Source organism: Crotalus tigris, unplaced genomic scaffold (assembly GCF_016545835.1).
Source record: "Crotalus tigris isolate CLP2741 ecotype Arizona unplaced genomic scaffold, ASM1654583v1 scf7180000018693.663989, whole genome shotgun sequence".
Taxonomy (NCBI): Eukaryota; Metazoa; Chordata; class Lepidosauria; order Squamata; family Viperidae; genus Crotalus; species Crotalus tigris.
In genome coordinates this window covers 17,949-36,223 of record NW_024097152.1, presented here as the reverse complement: position 1 = coordinate 36,223, position 18,275 = coordinate 17,949, and the positions used below count along the sequence as shown (strand labels likewise).

Sequence of the window (18,275 nt, the reverse complement as noted above, 5' to 3'; positions counted from 1 at the left end):
AGCAGCAGCTCCACACTGTAATACGTCAATGAAGACTCACCTCATCCAGGCCAAAAGTATTTAAAAAGTTAAATCAGGGCAACTGGACCAAAGTATGTATTCTGATCCAATTGCCTTAACTTAACTTTTTAAATAGCTCCACATTGCTACCATTAGAGCACGCTTCAGGGCAGCCTTGCAAAAAAGAGCAAGGGAATGATAACAGATTGAGAATTATGGCCTTGAGTAAAGTTGTGAAAAAGCATTAAAAAGTGTGAAAAAAGACTTGCTGGAGAGGAAGCTCTGACAGTAATCAAACTAAACCCAGAGGGGGAGGGGGGCTTAGGAGAACACAGCTAAACGTTTTACATTTTTTCCCCCTTTGGACAGTAACGTTTATTTACCAGAAGCTTTTCTACAAGATCTTTTGCCTTGGGGAAGAACTTCTCTGGGAATTCATATTCCAATTTGATTATCTTTTGAAATATGAGATATTCATTTCTGAAAAAAAAAAGCGGCACATTAATATAAAGTCCTAGGTAACAAAGGAAAAAAACACATGTCACACAAGAGGGGGAGAACTATTTCTACATCAGCAAGGAAATATACCCTGCTGGAAAGCGGGGTGGGTGGGAGGAATTATAGTGCAGTGACCAGGCCAAAGTCGATGCATATCTGCATTGTGTGCATCCAACTTGACACTGGCCAAGCCACACATTCTGCCTAAGCCACAGATGAATCATGTTTGTCTCCAGAGGTTGACCCATATTAAGTTGCACCTTGTGGCTTATTGTAATATATCAAAACCATTGTGATCCAAAAACTATAGTTTGTGTCTTAAAATTGTGTGAGACCAACAGCTGTAACATTCAACAAACCAGTGAGCAGATATCAAGCCTTAAAACAATGATTAGCCAAAGTCAAACAAATTGGCAGGAGGAAGAGCAAAGCAGCTTCAGCTGCAATTACAGAAAGTCTGGCTAGAGCACGGGTGTCAAACTTGCCGTGTCAGGAGAGAGAAAAGAGTAAAGGAGGGGAGAAGGAAGTAGGAAGGTTGGAGGAAGAGGAAAGGGGAGGAGAGTGGTGAAGGAGAGGAGAGGAAGAAGAGGGAAGTAGGGAAGAGAAGAAAGGGAGAAAGAAGGTAAAGAAGAAGGAGTGTGGATACGGTGAAAGGGGAAATGGCGAGCAACACCAAAGTTATGTGTAGGTATTTATTTCATTTTGCTAAAAGTATCTGTATGTGAGTGTGGAGGGAATGTATGTTAATATCTGATAAGTATTACGGTATATGTATGGGGAAGAGTTTGGAAAAATAAAAAATTATTTTAAAAAAAAAACTTGCCGTGTCATGTGACGTGTCTCGACATATCGTGTCTTTTTTCACACTGCCGGAGCTGGCATGGCCACGGCCTCCGCATGATGCAACCAGCCCACAAGCCAGCAGTTTAACACCCCTGGGTTAGAGTTATCTTTCCATAAGAAAGTCCCCCCCCCTTCAGTGTCTCTTAAGGGAATCAGACCAGAGACAGGCAAAAGCAAGGAATCTAGCTAGGGAGCATTATTAAGCAGAGACAGGGCACTCTTTCCACAGTCAGAAATTCCAACCCTCCCTCTTTCTCCTTCCCACTCCATGAGCCTTCTCTTTCAAATCATGAAAGGAGGATACTCGGGAAAGCTTTCTAAAAACTGGGAACTTGGTACAATTCAAGACATTGGCTCACCCAGCTCGGAACGGTGGTAACCCTGCTACAAGCTGGTACACGATGCAGCCCAAAGCCCAGAGATCAGAGCTTCATCAGCAAGACGGACAAAGGGAAGAAACAAAGCACAGGAATTAATATTGCATAAACTGCTTATTGTCACATCTGCTTTCAACAGCCAAAATAACCAGATGTAGGAAACAATTCTGCAGAGCTTCACCTTCTATTTGAGGCATTCCTGGCGAAGGAGCTTTGATAACCCTTAAGCAAAACCAAGTCTTTGGGGCCTTGCGAAAGTGTCAAACTGGGGCCCAATTTTATCTCTGCAGGATGATGTTCCATAGGGAGGGAGCCACCACAGAGAAGGCCCTTTTTCTTGGTCCCACTAGATGAACATCCTTAGGACAAGGGACCCGCAGCATTCCGTCTCCTGGTCCCAAGCCATGTAGGACTTTAAAGGTGACAGCCAGCACTTTGAATTAGACCCACAAGCAAATTGGCAGTCAATGCAGTTCCCACAGGAGAGAGGACACATATGCACATCTAGGCCAGCACAAAATCACGTAGGCCACTGCATTCTGAACCAACTGAAGCTTCCCGATACTTTTCAAGGGCAGCCCCATGTACAATGCATTGTAAGATGTGAGGTGACCAGGGTGTGAATGACTGTGAGCAGAGATTGTTGGTTCAGGAAAGGGCATAACAGATGTGCAAGCTGCATTATGCAAAGGCCCTACTAGCATGACTGCCACCTGCTCCTCAGACAGGAGCCATGAGACCAGGAGAACCCTCAGATTACGCACGGGGTATATCTGCAGTTATGCCAACTGATCCAAGACCAAAGAGGGCAATTCTCCATGGGCCAAAGAACCCTGGAAACCAGAACCATTCCGTCACACCAGGGTTCCACTTTAGCCCATTGCTCCCCATCCAGCCCTTAACAGCCTTCAAGCACTGGGAGAGGGAGGTCACAGCATCACTTAACCTACCACATATACCGTATTTCCCCTCAAATAAGACCCACCCAGAAAAGCCCTAGCATGATTTTTAGTGTGTATAAATATAAGCCCTACCCCATAAATAAGCCCTAGTTAAGAGCCCGGCCATTCTGGTTGCTTGTGACCGCAATGGGGCAGGGAGCCACATGGCGTGCCGGTGCTACTGCCACGAGTTGAGATGAGGTGGGGGGTGGAGCTACCCCACGGGCCCTGCATGCGCTTACCTCAGGGCCCCTGCAGGCAGGCCGCTCCCTACTCAGCAACCTCCCCCTACCCGTTCAATGACCCGGCTGCCTGCCTGCCTCTTCCCTTTCTCTCCCCTCCCAAGCTGGACTGCCATGCTACGGAGGATGGCTGGGGGAGGCTCACTTGCCTTACCCAGTCCCCCTCCACCATTTTGGAGCCAGGGGGGATTGATGGCGAAAGGCCTCCACCACCACTGCACATCAGGTGCTTCTGCCTCTGGAGGCGCTTTCTTTGGTCCCCACCACCCTCGTCCCGCGGATCACCAGTCCACCGCCGGCGACCACCTCTTCCGCCAGCCACTGGGGTCCTGCAGCACTACATCATGCTGCCTGCTGTCCGTTTGCCACCTGTATTGTATGGTTTCAATGGCGGCAGCTCTGGAGGCCGGTGGTAGGCTCTCTGTATCGTCCCTGGGCTGGCGGTTTCAACCACCGGCCCCCTTCACGGCTCTGCGCACACAGCCATGGGAGAGTTATACCAGGACTGGCGGCAGAGGTGCTCCGAAGACTGTGCTGCCACAACTCCAGCCAACTCTCCCATTGGCTGTGTGGGCAGAGCTGCGAAGGGGGCTGGGTGGCCAAAACCGCCAGCCCAGGGACGATGCAGAGAGACTACCACTGCCGCCATTGAAACCATAAAATACAGGCAGTGAACGGGGAGCAGCCAGAGGACCGCAGCCCCACAGGACCCAAGCGGTAGGTGGAGGAGGAGCAGGTGATCTGTGGGGTGAGGGGCCGGCAGGGGCCAAAGAAAGCCCCTCCAGCGGCAGACGTGGCTGTTGCGCAACGGTGGCGGAGGCCTTTCACCGTCACCCCCCCCGGCTCTAAAACATCAGAGGGGGACCAGCTAATGCGACCAATCTTCCCCAGCCCATCCTCCGTAGCAGGGTAGTCCGGCTCAGGAAGGGAGTGAAAGGGAAGAGGTGGGCGGGCAACTGGGTCCTTGAACAGGTGGGGGAAGATCACCGAGCAGGGAATTGCCTGGCTGCGGGGGCCCTGAGGTAAGCGGGTGCGGGGTTCATGGGGCAGCTCCATTCCCCACCTGATTCATCTCACCCCATGGTAATGGCACCAGTGCAACGCTTGCTCTTCTGCCCCATTGTGACTGCGAGCAATCAGACGGTGGGATGGAGTGGGCGGGCAGCCGCAAAATAAGACATCCCTGAAAATAAGCCCTAATGGGTCTTTTGGTCCCCCCCAATGTAAGACCCAGTCATATTTTCGGGGAAAACACGGTAACTGGGTGTCATCAGCATATTGATATCTCAGCCCATGGTGGCGGATGATCTTACCCAGCAGCTTTACATAGATATTAAACAAAAGTGGAGGAAGAACTGAGCAGTAGACGAGGGCTGGATCTCTAGCCTCCTATTAACACTGACTGAGAGCGGCCACAGAGGAAGGAAGTGAACCAGGACAGCTCAAAGCCCCCCACTCCCAACCCTGTAAGTCGCTCCAGGAGGATACCATGGTTGATGGTATCGAAAGCCACTGAGAGGTCAAGCAGAGCCAGGATGGATGTGCTACCCCCACCCGCTCCCATCAGAGATCATCAAAAAGCATGACCAATGCTGTTTCTCTCCCATATCCAGACCTGAATCCTGACTGGTAGGGGTCTAGATAATCCATTTCATCCAGGAATCTTTGGAGCTGTATATGAGTTCTTCCAAAGCATAGCTTTCTCAAAGTAGATTACAGTAGATAACTGTAAGGTTATCATTTAAATTTTAAACTAAAAACAGCAGCTAATAGAAAACATTTATAAGTAGAAAAAATTACTGAAAAAAAGGTTTCCAGTTCTTTCCAAATAAGTTCAATTTAGAAGAGATATTAGCTATAAATTTTAAGAAACTTAGTTTAATTTAGCTGTGCTTTGAAATATATTATTCATCTTTTATTGAGACTCACTAAAAATGTTTCTTTAAGAATCCCTCACAATAAATATGAATGAGTAGGGTATGCCTAGTAGGAAAAAAGAAGAAATAATTCTCGTCTCATATCTGGGCAGAGCAAATGTTGTGTTGGAATGTTCTATTGAACAAATGTTTATGAGTTTAAAAACTCTCAATAAATTTGAGAGTTTTTAGGATCCCTTTTCATCTGCTGCAAACCTCCCCCCCCATCCAAATTTCAACAAAGACAATGCAAAGTACTGAAAAAAGCTTGGAGAATAAGGTCAGAGCTCAAAGTCATCTTAATACAGCTCAAAATAAAGCATGAAATTATTTCAACACACACACAGAGCTCACCTTTTGCAGGCAGATTTTTCTGTTAATAACTCTGGAGACACATACTGTGCTGTCCCTACAAAGGAGTTTGCCCGTGCTACAACAAGAAATAAAGAAGTAAGGGTACTTCTCAAGGCAGAGCAACTGTTTCATGAAATGAAAGATAAATTATACACACCTTGTTTACTATCTGCAGACAATATTTTTGCTGTCCCAAAGTCCGTAATCTGAATATGCATCTCTCCATTTAACAAGATGTTCTCTGGCTTCAGATCCCTACAAAAGGCAAAATGGTTATACCAACCATCACTTTAGCTGCACACGCAATGCCCAGTGTGGAAAGTGACATTAAAACAGAAAGTGTTCTACACTGTTGCAGTAACATCAGGGAGATCACATTAGTAAGAAGCAAACCAGAAAAGAAAAGATTTAGTAGGCATTGAGGGCCTAGGGCTCAGATGCTTTTAACAGTAAATTCCATTTTAAAAACTCGTGCTGCAGGATAAAAAGAAACCAAACATTGGAAAAAGTTCAGTTTTACAAGTTTTGAAAATGACTTGAAGTATTATTTATTTATGATATGAAAAAGATGTTGCTGCTTTAAAGAATCCACTTATTAAACATAATGCAACTTTTCCTTTTGTTCTGTTTGTGCCTTTTAGGCAGTGTTGCCTCCTGGTGACAGCCTGCACTGATCCCTGCTCTTTTCTTAACAAAGTGGCTAAGAAAATCTCAATCTCAAATTAGTGAGATAAAGGATGCCAATGAATACATAGTAACTGATTCAAAGATCAAAATTGGAAGGTTATACTGAAATTCGATACAGTCATCAGCTAAGATACAGTACCTTACAAAATGGAAACTAACCAGAGAAGCAACCTAGAACTAAGAAGAAACTTCCTGACAGTGAGAACAATTAACCAGTAGAACAACCTGCCTCCAGAAGCTGTGAATGCTCCAACACTGGAAGTCTTTAAGAAGAGGTTGGACAACCATTTGTCTGAAATGGTGTAGGGTTTCCTGACTGAGCAGGGGGTTGGACTAGATGACCTCCAAGGTCCCTTCCAACTTTATATTATTATTATATCATCATCATCATCATCTAGACATAAACCTCATTCAACTGAGCATTCAAATTGGCTTGCGCTGATGGTTGACATAGGTTGCTGCCAGCATCCTAGGTGTCAGCCAGGTACCTCCTTAAAATATAAGATGTTCCGAGTAGCGCAGTTTTTTGTAACATTGCTGGAGTTATTGCAGGAAGCTGCAGTTTCTTGATGTATTTTGCAAAGTTTTTGGACATAGTTCCCAGTGCCCTGATGACAATGGGAACCACTGTTACACGTTTCATCCATAATCGCGCAGTTTTGATGGCCAGGTCGCGATATTTTGTAATTTTTTCCTGTTCTTTTTCTTCGACTCTGGCATCTCCTGGTACAGCGATATCAATCAGCTGTACGCTTCGGTTCTCTACCACTGTGATATCTGGCATGTTGTGTTCCAAATGGCGATCTAGCTGTATTCAAAAGTCCCACAAGATTTTCACCCTCTCATTCTCGACAACTTTTTCCATCCTATGTTCCCACGACTTTTCTGACACAGGCAAGTCGTATTTTTTACATAATGCCCAGTGGATTAATTTAGCAACTTGGTCATGTCTAGCTTTGTAATCAGTTTATGCGATTTTGCTGCACTCACAGATTAGATGTGAAACAGTTTCAACTTTGTCACTGCAAAGTCAGCAATTTGGATTGTCAGTGAATTTTTGTATCTTCGCTTTCATGGCATTAGTTTGTAGTGCTTGTTCTTGAGCAGCCAGTATTAAGCCTTCCGTTTCTTTCTTGATGATTCCCATCTTAAGTCATGCTCATGTCAAGTTGTTATCATATTTTCCTTCAATGTTTTTCAAATGCTGTCCATGCAGAGCTTTGGTTTTCTATTTATTTAATCTGTCATCCAGCCGTTTTTCCTTATATTCTGCCTTTGTTTCTATTATTTTTATAGTGCTCTGTTTTCACAGCCTGCAGCAGTTTTTCTGTACTTTGATTCACACAGTCATTCAAACTTTGTTTTTCTTCTTCTACAGTTTGGTGGACTTGCAATAGTCCTCTGCTCCCTACTTTTCTTGCCAGGTACAACCTGTCGATGTCACTTTGTGGATGTAGAGCGTAGTGCATATTTAAAAGTTTATGCTTTTTCCAGTCTAGGTTTTCCAGTTCAGCCAAAGTCCAGTCGATAATTCCAGCTGGGTAGCGTTATCAGTGGGACTGCCCATATATTAATGGCTTTAATTATGTTTCCAGCATTCAGCTTTGATTTTAATATTTTGCGGACTCTCCTGATGTATTCCTTTTGCGTTGCCTTTTTGACTTTTCCATTCAAGATGTTATCTGCTTCCAATATGCCTAGGTATTTGTATCTGTCATCCTTTGCTAGTGCTCTCATGATACTTCCATTTCCCAGTTCTATTCCTTCTATTTGTGCCATTTTTCCTTGTTGCATGGATAGTACAGCACATTTTCCAAATCCAAATTATTATTATTATGGATCATCGCACAGTCAGCCAGATGTTCAGACTGGATTTGGCATTTTGTCTACCTATCGAGTCCTTACCAAGGACCTGGGATAGGCAGATGTGGATGTTTGATTGTATATTATAGATATTGTCGCAGGATGGAAGCTGTTCCTAGTAAGGTCGCCTTTTGCAATTGACTAATGGCGAATTTGTCAATGCCGATGGTGTTCAAGTGGTGCTCCAATTGTTTTGGGATTGCACCCAAGGCACTTATTACTATTGGTACTACCCTTTCTATTTCTATTTGTAGGTCTTTGTATTTTGTTATCTTCTTCAATTCTTTCTCGTCTATTCTGCTGTCTCCAGGCACTGCCACGTCCACTATCCAGACTTTTTTGTCTTTCTTATCGACAATTGTTAAGTCCAGGGTGTTATGTTGCAGGTGCTTGTCAGTTTGAATTCCGAAGTCCCAGAGCAGTTTAATTTTATCATTTTCTATGACTTTCTCTATTTTATGATCCCACCAGTTCTTGCTTACAGGCAAATGATATTTTTTGCAGATCTTCCAATGCACCATTGTTGCTACTTTGTCATGCTGCTGCTTGTAATCAGTCTGTGCAATCTTCTTGCAGCAGCTTATTAGGTGGTCCACTGTTTCTTCAGCTTCTTTGCATAGGCAGCACTTACTGTCTGTTGCTGTCTTCTCAATTTTGACTTTATATACATTTGTCCTTAAAGTTTGGTCTTGTGCAGCCAGAATTAGTCCCTCGGTCTCTTTCTTCAATTTTCCTGCTCTTAGCCATTGCCAGGTCTTATTATTATCTGCTTTCCCAGCTATTTTTTTCATGTATTGGCCATGTAGTACTTTGTCTTCCCATGCCTCTATTCTGTTCTTCATTTGGTCTTTCTTGTAGGCCAGTTTGGTCTCTCCAGTAGTCAGTAAGCCTTCCTGATATACTAATTTCAGTGCATCTTCATCATTGTTCTTCAGATATTCTTCCAAAGCCATTTTTTCTTCTTCAACCATCTGATGTACTTGTAGCATTCCACGCCCACCTATTTGCCTTGGTAGATAAAAGTCTATCAATGTCACTGCGTGGATGGGGCATGATTCATTGTCATTATTTTTCTAGTCTGCGTATCCATTGCTTTTAGTTCTGCTTGAGTCCAGTCCACTATTCCAGCTGTGTACCTAATGACTGGAATTGCCCAGGTGTTGATTACCTTTATGGTATTTCCTCCATTGAATTTGGACTTTAATATCTTCTTCACTCTCTTGATGTATTCACCTCTAATCTTTTTCTTGACTTCAGTGTGCTTGATTTTCCTGCTCTTAGCCATTGCCAGGTCTTGTTATTATCTGCTTTCCCAGCTATTTTTTTAATGTATTGGTCATGTAGTGCTTTGTCTTCCCATGCCTCTATTCTGTTCTTCATTTGGTCTTTCTTGTAGGCCAGTTTGATCTCTCCAGTAGTCAGTAAGCCTTCCTGATATACTAATTTCAGTGCATCTTCTTCTTCATCATCATCATCATCATTATTATCATACCACAAAGCTAAGCTCCAGGTACCTCAATTGAACTTGTCCAGTCAGAGTTCAGGCTGGAGCAGATCAGTGATTTTATCTCCCCGATGACCACAATATACCTCACAGCAGCCATGCTGTAAGGACCCACCCCAGTTTGCATCTTAAGAAGACAGAACTCTTGGAATAATTCTTCCAACAGGAATCCTTTATTAAGAAGAAGTGGTTGCAGGCATGCTAGACAGGACTTGGGGTCCAAGCCCTCCCATTCAAGGTTTTAAGGGGTTCCCCAGTAGTCCCACCCAATCAACCCCCCTTCCAGTGATAGTTTCAAGTATCACCATTCCGCCCCCTTTCTTCTTTCTTCCGTCTGGATGGGGACTTCAGATAACTACATGAAAGGCAAATACTCTCCTTTGGTATGCTAACACTTCGAGGTTACAATAAACACACATTCAGCATTCAGCTCTTTGAAGTGTACTGAAGGAAGTGAGGGCCATAAAGCCCCTTAGTTCTCCCCCTTCTCTCCCTCTTATGGCAGAATCCAAAGATGGCAGAATTGGGAGTTTCTATATTTGATAATTAAAGATGAAATATAGTTGGATTCTGACATCCGGCCCCTCTTAAAAATAAGAGAGATCCACCTGAAAGAAAACACAAGTATAAAATTTAGTCAGGCTTGTTAGGATACTCTGTGTGAAACTTCTTCAATAGCTTCGGGGCTCTGACATGACGTTTATGGACCCACTCGTTTTGTGAGGGAGGGAGGTGTTTCCAGGCAACTAGGTACTGAGTTGCTCCATGATATCTCCTAGAATCAAGGATTTCCTTTATTTCGAAGTGTTGTTCACCCTCCACCATGAGTGGAGGTGGTGGTGGGGGGATTTTTGGCCGTAGATGTGACTGATGCTCTCTTTTCAGCAAGCTGCAATGAAAAATTGGGTGTATTTGCCTGAGATTTTTGGGTAATTCTAATTCTACTGTTACTGGATTTATGATTCTTTTAATTGGAAAAGGTCCTATATATTTTGGTCCAAGTTTTTTACAGGGCTGTAGGGACTTTAGGTATTTTGTAGATAAGTACACCATTTCTCCTATAATGAATGGTGTAGGCTCCTTTTTTTATCGGCTTGTGTTTTGTATGCCTGCCTAGCTTCATCTAGTGCTTTTCTGACTATTGGCCAGGTGTTTTGTAGTTTCTCCATCCATTCTTTCAGCGAAGGGATCGTTGGTTCGTTTGGGGTTAATTCTGGCATGGGGTTGAAACTTTGACCGGTGGCTATTTGAAAAGGAGTGTAACCTGTGCTGGAGTGGACTGCATTATTGTAGGCAACTTCTGCAAAAGGGAGTAAGTCCGCCCACTCGGTCTGCTGGAAACTAAGAAAACATCTTAAATATTGCTTAAGTACGGAGTTCATTTTTTCAGCCCCCCCATTTCCTTGAGGGTGGTGGCTAGATGTCAGTCCCTGAGTGGTTCCTAAGAGGGATAAAAATTCCTTCCAAAATGCAGACGTAAATTGCACCCCCCTGTCAGAGATGATGCGTTGGGGTGCCCCATGCAATCTGTAAATGTGTTGGATGAAAAGTTTTGCTAAGGCTTTTGCAGTGGGAATCTTTTGGCAAGGGATAAATGCACCTGTTTGGAAAACAAGTCCGTGACCGTCCAGACCACAGTATTCCCATTGCTTTCTGGCAATTCCACTATAAAATCCATGGCTATTTCTCTCCAGGGGGCTGAGGGACTTGCCACTGTTTGCAATAGTCCTGGCACTTTCCCTTGCAACCTCTTTGCCGTGGCACATTTTGGACAACTGGCTATATAACTTTCAATGTCCTTTTTCATGGATGGCCACCAAAATTGCCGTTTAATTAAATGTAAAGTTTTTACAAATCCAAAATGCCCTGCTGATTTTGTGTCATGGCAAAGGTGCATGAAAGTTACTCTTTGAGTTGTTGGTATATATAACTTTTCCCCTACCCAAGGCAACCCGTCTCTCATTGTGCACACATTTTTGTTTTTCTGGAACCATTCATCTGTTTCCAAACTTTTTCTGAATTCAATTCCAGTTTGGCTGTCCAGTTGTGGTTTTAATTTGGCTTGGGTTCTTGTGGTTACTGGTGCTGCCAGTTCTGACACATGCAGATGGTCCTGTGGCTTGTCTCTTCCCAATAGGGACCAGGTCACCAAGATAGGACCACTGGGAAGCACATAGTAGACACAATAATAGTGTCACATTTCACTATTCTCATTGCCTTGAGATACTGCAAATCCTAACATGGGGTTTACCCACTCCAGTCAGACGTATTCTGAGTTTTCTTCCAATGGTGCTCCAGGTACCTCTTGTGTTTCATCACTTTCTTTTCTTTGTTTCAGGGGAGATCTCAATTCTACTGTTGAAGACTTATGCCAATTTTCTATGCCACAATATGCCTGCTGCTTTGTAGAAAAGGTATCTTTTGGCTATTAAATATCTTCAAGAAAATGATTTCTTATTTACCATTTTGAAAGCTCAGTTGGACAGCATTATTAAGCACTAGCTTCAAGGTTTACCTTAATTGACCAGCCCTGGGAATGGATATCTTAGGAATTGGTTTGCTACAAGTTTGAAAAATCTATTTTTGGAAAGCTACCATTGATTCAACAGATCATCATTATTTAGAAAATTGTAAGAAAGGATATGGCCAGAATAGAAATGAAGAGCATAAAGAAAAGAAGAGAGTTTGGGTTTCACAATGCAAAAGGCAATTATTATTATTATTCCTTACTTACAAGAACCTTTATTAAAAGATGAAGTAAGAGTGGCATGCTACTCATTACCAAATTGGAAGACTATAGAAATTGGTGGAATATCTACAGAAATAGGGTGAGCAACAGAAGAATTGGTAAAGGTTCTAACTAGGCACAGCAGCAAACCAACTGGAAGAGATCAATCTATGTATCAAAGGAGATATGACAGAACATGCAAATTACTGTATACCAGCCTTAATTTGACATGCTAGCAAAATAATATTTTAGATAGTCCAATGCAGATTAAATCCCTCCATGGAGAGTCTTTAGAAAAAGCTATGGAAGCCTTGGAAAACATCTTCAGGGCTAGGATATGGCAGTATCTCCAAAGATCAGAATTGTCCAAGCAATAGTTTTTCTGGGATACTACATGGAAGCAAAGTTGGATTTTGAAGAGGCTGAATAAAAAACAGCGTTCTCACTTGAGGGATAAATGGGCATGCTCACATTATCCTACTCTGACACATTATGTGAAGACCCAGCTCTTTGGAGAAAGCTCTCATGTTAAGAAAAGGAAAAGAAGGATGGATAGACTCAACTACTATGGTGGTAGATGCACCATTATTTATTTATTTATGTATTTATCAATCAATTATATTTCTTAACTGTCCATCTCCTGTGGAGAGAAGCTCTGGGCAGTGTACAATATTATCAATAAAATTAAACACTAAAATCTGAATAATTTAGGATTAAAAGTTTTAAAATTATATAAATGTTATAAATATTTCGGTGCCAAGCTACGAAGATTGCTTGCGCCAGGACAGCCATGCTGCTTCTAGCTTGCCAACAGTTACATGGGGGGGGGGGGAGAGGGGATCCTACGGAATGCACAGCTGGTTTCTCTCCGCATGGGAAGCAAGATTGCAGGAGAGATGTTATGGCCAGCAAAGACTTTCTTCGGATAACAACTGCCTGAAGAATAATTAGACAATCTGAAATGTCAGAGAGGGGAGGGAAGGTTTCACTCTTTGAATTATCTTTCTGGCGCCAATTTGCCAGAGCTGGTTTTCTATTTTTTAGAGATCGGAATCTCTCAGGTCTGTTTACTTCGTTGGGATCATCAGCCGGAACCTTGACATTTGGAAGGTGAAGAATTCCAAGAAGTGGGGTTAGCAGTTTTTAGTACAGGTGTGTGTGAGAGGTTCTCATGGGACCAGCCAGCCCCTTATGTGGGCCTCTATGTTCCCCCACGCAAGACTGCACAACCCAGTTTTGACCCCTTTGTGGAAAGCCAAGGCTTTCCTTACCTCTGGAGGCAAGATGCTCCACAACGCGGGGACAGTGGCAGAGAAGGCCCTCTACCTAGACGCCAACAGGAAAATTCCTTGACTGACGGAGTCTGTAGCAGGCCTTCCCTGCCTGAACAACTGGGAAGCGGGGATATGATGGGGCGAAGGGACCTGGAAGCAAATTGGCACCCAGGGCAGTTCATGGAGCAGAGGTATTATATCTGCCTTTCTTTGGGCACTTAGCATGGCTTGCATGACTGCATTCTGCACAAGCTGAAGCTTCCAGGTAGCTTCATGTAGACTGCATTGCAATAGTCCAATCCATTAGTAGATCTTTTATTGGGAGCTGCCCAGAGTTACCAAAAGATGGGCAATTCTATAAATGTTTTAAATAAAATCTGAAGGAGCAGGCTGGGCAGAGACCACCCTGCAGAAAATCTATCCATGTGACAAGGACTGTGTATAATTATCAATTATCATGAACTTTAGATTTAGCAGAAGCTTTACTTATTTCCAGACTCACAAGAAATCCTGAGAAAAAAATCAAATGTTTTAAACATCCACAGAAAGAAGCTTTTCTCACACAAGGTCGAAAACATTTTGAAAACGACCAAATCCTACAAAAAAGGCAAGATTAAAAAAAAATGAACCAGTACACCTAAAAACATAGTTAAAGGAAAAGTATTTTAAACATCTATTTAACACTTTTGCCCAAGATGGCAATTTGCATCTGTGAAAAAGCTATCCATCTTTTCCAATTTTTTATAAATAATTTATTTATTTACCGTCCCTATTATGAACCACAATCCTGGGTGGCCCGCAAAACAGTACATTTTTTTTTTTAAAAAAAGAGAAATCTCTAGGCACTCCGGGCCATGTTCTTCCAGGCCTCAGTGCTCCCAGGCTGGCCTCCAGCTCAGCCTCACCCAAGACTTGTGAAAAGGGGTAACTCCTCAAAGCCTTCCTCTTCCTCTGAAGGACTTTGTAGGGTAGGAATAATTAAGATGAAGGAGGGATGCTTCCCACTTCCCACCAGAGGCCAGCCTGTGACAGAAAGTACCTGAGCCGATGGGACAGGCAGATCCCTCAGGGAGAGGCAGCCCTGCAAGCACCCAGCACCTTGAGCTGCACCCAGAAAAAAAATGGAAACCAGGGCAGCTCATGGAGCAGTGTTGTGGCAAGATGGGTGGAAATAAATAAATAAGGGCCATCTGTGGAGCACCCAGAACAGCACGTCCCACCCCATTCTGGAGCAGTTGTAATTTCTGGATTGGGGGGGGATCCTTGGTGCTCTATGAGCTTGGTTGTTTTCTTGCAAATGTTAAGTTACCCAAACTAGCATCATCAGGGCTACTGCTAATTTCTGGATGGTTTTCAAGGGCAGCCCCATGTCAAGAAAGTTGCAGTAATCCATCTAGGAGTAGCGTTGAATCATAGCTTCATGAAGTTCACGTGTCTTACAGAAATACGTGAAATTTGAATTAACATATAACCTCAGTTTTTTTGATTGTTTCATTTATTTCATACATCCACTCATCCATCAGAGATTTTGGGGATCAGGGAAGAGTTATTAGGAGATGGCAGAAGGGAGGGAGAAGTTAAGACAAAAAACCTGAACTGTGAATGTAGCCAATGAGCTGTGTGTCCTTGTTTGCCGTTAGCATGTGCAAGGCCTGAACAAGCTCTGTGACTCAGGACGGAGCTCCCCAGAGGACTAAGGGTGCAGGGATAAACCCAGCATCCTGCACCCACCACTCTGACTGCAGCCACACAAGCGCTCTAGGCATGGGACAAAAAAAAGGGAGACAAGCCCTTTCCTTTCTTGTAGTAGGCGAGCAGAAAAGGTTAAAGAGGCCAATCTTCAAAAAAGCAAGGGCAGTGCAGAGACATCTCCAATATTTTTGCCTCACTCAGCTTCAAAAGCATAGATGTTCCTGTTGGCAAATGTCACACTGCACTGGAAGAGAAATTTAAAGTCTCAACCAGCAGCTGCTGGGAAAATGGCTTCCCAAGGCCTTCTGCTTATACAGTCACACGATAGAGAGACAACCAAGGACAGCTAAATGAACCAGGAGATGCATATATTCAAAATACATTACCTATGGATAATTCCCTTTCCATGCAAGTACTCTAATGCAGCCACTATTTCAGCAGTATAAAACCTTGTACATGTCTCATCAAACGAACCAATCTTTCGGATGTATTTTAGAAGCTCTCCATTTTTAGCGTAACTGAGACCAAAATCTGAACGGCAAGTTAAGAATTATTTCTATTGGGTGATCCAAACTACACAGGCACGTATTGGAGACGGTGCTAAAGAGAAAGCCAGGAGACTGGAAAGAAGCCTGGTGGAGGGGAAGGATATTTACTGGTCTTTCAGGTTCTTTCCTGGACTTGGTAGGGGGGAGGGGGGTTTACTAGCTATTAATTAGAGCTACTACTCGTTTTAGGACCATAATTGGGACTGGAATTTCCATTGCGGTCATAAATCAAGTCAGATCCAAATTGTAGGACTTTTACATGGTTGTTATGCAAATGATGCATTCATTAAGAAAATCATGTGGTCATCAAGCAAAGCCAGCTTCCCCAATAGGCATTTTTTATAGAAATCAGCCAAAACAGTCACAAATAGCAATCAGGTGAGCAGCTGTAAATATGAGCTGCTTGCCTGGTGGTTGCATGGCAATCCCCCAAGTGAGTTGGTTTGACAGTGTGTAAGTCACTCTTTCCAAGGCTTTTTGTAACTTTGAACCATGGTTGCACGGTCATAAGTTGAACTGCCTCTGGAGCATATATTTTAGTTTTTTACTATTTCCCATGACAGAAATGGTGCCCTTGGTTTTCTGCAACTTTTCTGCAACTGGAGGTGGCTCTGAAATCGTAGGATGCCCTTTCTGGCCTTAAAGCCATCGAGAAGCTCATGAGATTCAGCATTCAGCACACACAGTTGGAATTCCAGTTCCATTTCAACCACCGTCGCAAGAGACACCCTTCCATTTTTGCCCACAATACTGCCATTCCAACACAGGAAAGGATACAGAGCTTTTCTTCATCTTGAAATGTGAAGTAGAGCTTCACAAAGAAAGGGTGATCCAGGCGGGACATCACATCTCTCTCCCTGGTCACGTAGGGGACCTTATTCTCTTTGATGATATGACGCTTCTCTAGAATTTTAACTTTTAAACAACAGACAAGTTACTAGACATTTTGACCTCGATCAATGAATCCCACACTCTGCTTTGACCAAGTGCAATTGTCACACCTTGTAGCAATATCAAATGTGGTTTAGAGGGTCATCAACAAACTACAACCAAAAAAGCAAGTGATACTCACTGGCATATTCTCGGGAGGAAGTCAATTCTCTGGCCAGGACAACCTGTTTTTAAGGGAAAGAGAAACCTGGTTACATTTGGAGCATGTGACAAGCACTGGGATGCAAAATTGCAGTATTGTCTACGTTCTTATGCAGCCAGGAGCTCTTTATCTGGACGCTGTCGTAATCAGGGCTGACAAAGGGGTTAAGCACACAAAGGCCTTGCTGAAGTATCTAGTTTAGTATCTAGAGGGCATCAGGAGTGCAAGTCTAACACACCATTCTTACAAAATGGGGATAGAAAAATATCAGGTTAATTCAGCCACTTGCTCTCCATTGTGAGTCCTACCAAGACTGTTCAGCCGATCTTACTTACTCTGTTTCTCAGAATGTTTTGCATGCGCAGAGCAGACAAGATCCACAATCTTATAGGGATCCATAGAAATCAGGCATCTGAAGAAAATGCAACACTTTGGGGAGGAAAAATAGGAATGGGAAGCAAGGGAGAAAAGCAAAGTCTGTCTAAGGGACACATTCTGAAGATCAGGCATTCAATGGCCTAGGCAGGCTTGTCACCAAGAGCAAAGGCCAGGAAAAAAGCAGTGACTGCAGCACATCTGGTTTGGCGTCCTGCAGATAAAAGTCAATGACTCTGCATTAGCATTCCGGATACAAACACGAGCAGCTGCCACAGATACTCACTGTGGAAAAAGATCCTTCCCCAAGAATCTTCCCAAACTTAAAGTCCTCTGGGCGTTTCTTTCGAGGCTGTGGAGGTTGTTGCAAGGTGCTCTCCATATTCAATTCCTGTCTGCTGCCACAGGCAGCAGCAACAGGCTGAAGGCTGGAATCCACCTGGTTCCTCACCATTGATGGAGATGAACAGGAACATAAAGCCACACTGGACTGGATAGGAACAGCATCATACTGCAAAGTAGAAAGTACACTCAATGTTGTGGCTCTCAATCTATCAACGGTCACAAAACAAAAACTGCCAAATCACAAAGCGCTGTAAGAAACCTTGCAGGCACTGGCTGTCGTGTCACCCAAACTCACTTGGCCTAAATGTCCACAACCCAAGTCAGAGGTGACCTCATAGCAGCTTGCCTAGTTTTGGGCTCTAAAAGGTCCTTTTCTTGCTTAGGGTTCAAGCGAGGCAACCGGTGTTCTCCCGCTTCTTCTTCATCCCTTTCTTTTATTCTCTGCCAACTGAAACTCTGCTGAGCAGGCTCGGTCCTCTGTGTTGACCAGACAGTTTGGGTTGCACCAGACCAGAAAATCAGTGCTTCACTTTTCAGCAGTCATATTTGAGTCCCAACCCTGCCTATACTGAACGTCTAAATTTCCTGCTAAAAGAAATGATCGGATAAAAGATTCAACAGCTTAGGGTGCTGGGCAGTTTGGCCGACTCCAAGAGGCTTCCAAGACGTTGAATTGCAAACTCAAGTAGCAGCAGCAGCAGTAGCAAAGTGTGTCTATGTGTGTTTGTTTGCGTGTGTGTGTGTGTGTGTAAACCTGAGGTGAGCTATAGATCAGGGCATTTGCTAGCTCTCCTCATGACCCATTAATAATAATAATAATAACAACAACAACAACAACAACAACAATAATAAAGTTGGAAGGGACCTTGGAGGTCATTGAGTCCAACCCCCTGCTCAGGCAGGAACCCTACACCATTTCAGACAAATGGCTGTCCAGTCTCTTCTTAAAAACTTCCAGTGTTGGAGCATTTACCGCTCCTGGAGGCAGGTTGTTC

The 18,275-nt window shown here is 43.6% G+C and overlaps 1 protein-coding gene across 1 annotated transcript in view; it reads right to left on the bottom strand.

Annotated features, from left to right (window-relative positions):
- Nucleotides 1-17,510, bottom strand: part of PDPK1 (3-phosphoinositide dependent protein kinase 1) — a gene marked incomplete at its 5' end in the record, with an annotated part of 33,785 nt that extends 16,275 nt beyond the window's left edge. Inside the window, 8 exons of the mRNA XM_039355595.1 lie at nt 384-480; nt 1,701-1,769; nt 5,172-5,247; nt 5,329-5,426; nt 15,306-15,450; nt 16,245-16,382; nt 16,540-16,582; nt 17,222-17,510. Coding sequence (XP_039211529.1) covers nt 384-480; nt 1,701-1,769; nt 5,172-5,247; nt 5,329-5,426; nt 15,306-15,450; nt 16,245-16,382; nt 16,540-16,582; nt 17,222-17,510 — 955 coding nt within the window. The remainder of the gene's footprint in view (nt 1-383; nt 481-1,700; nt 1,770-5,171; nt 5,248-5,328; nt 5,427-15,305; nt 15,451-16,244; nt 16,383-16,539; nt 16,583-17,221) is intronic.
- Between the last annotated feature and the right edge of the window lie 765 nt (nt 17,511-18,275).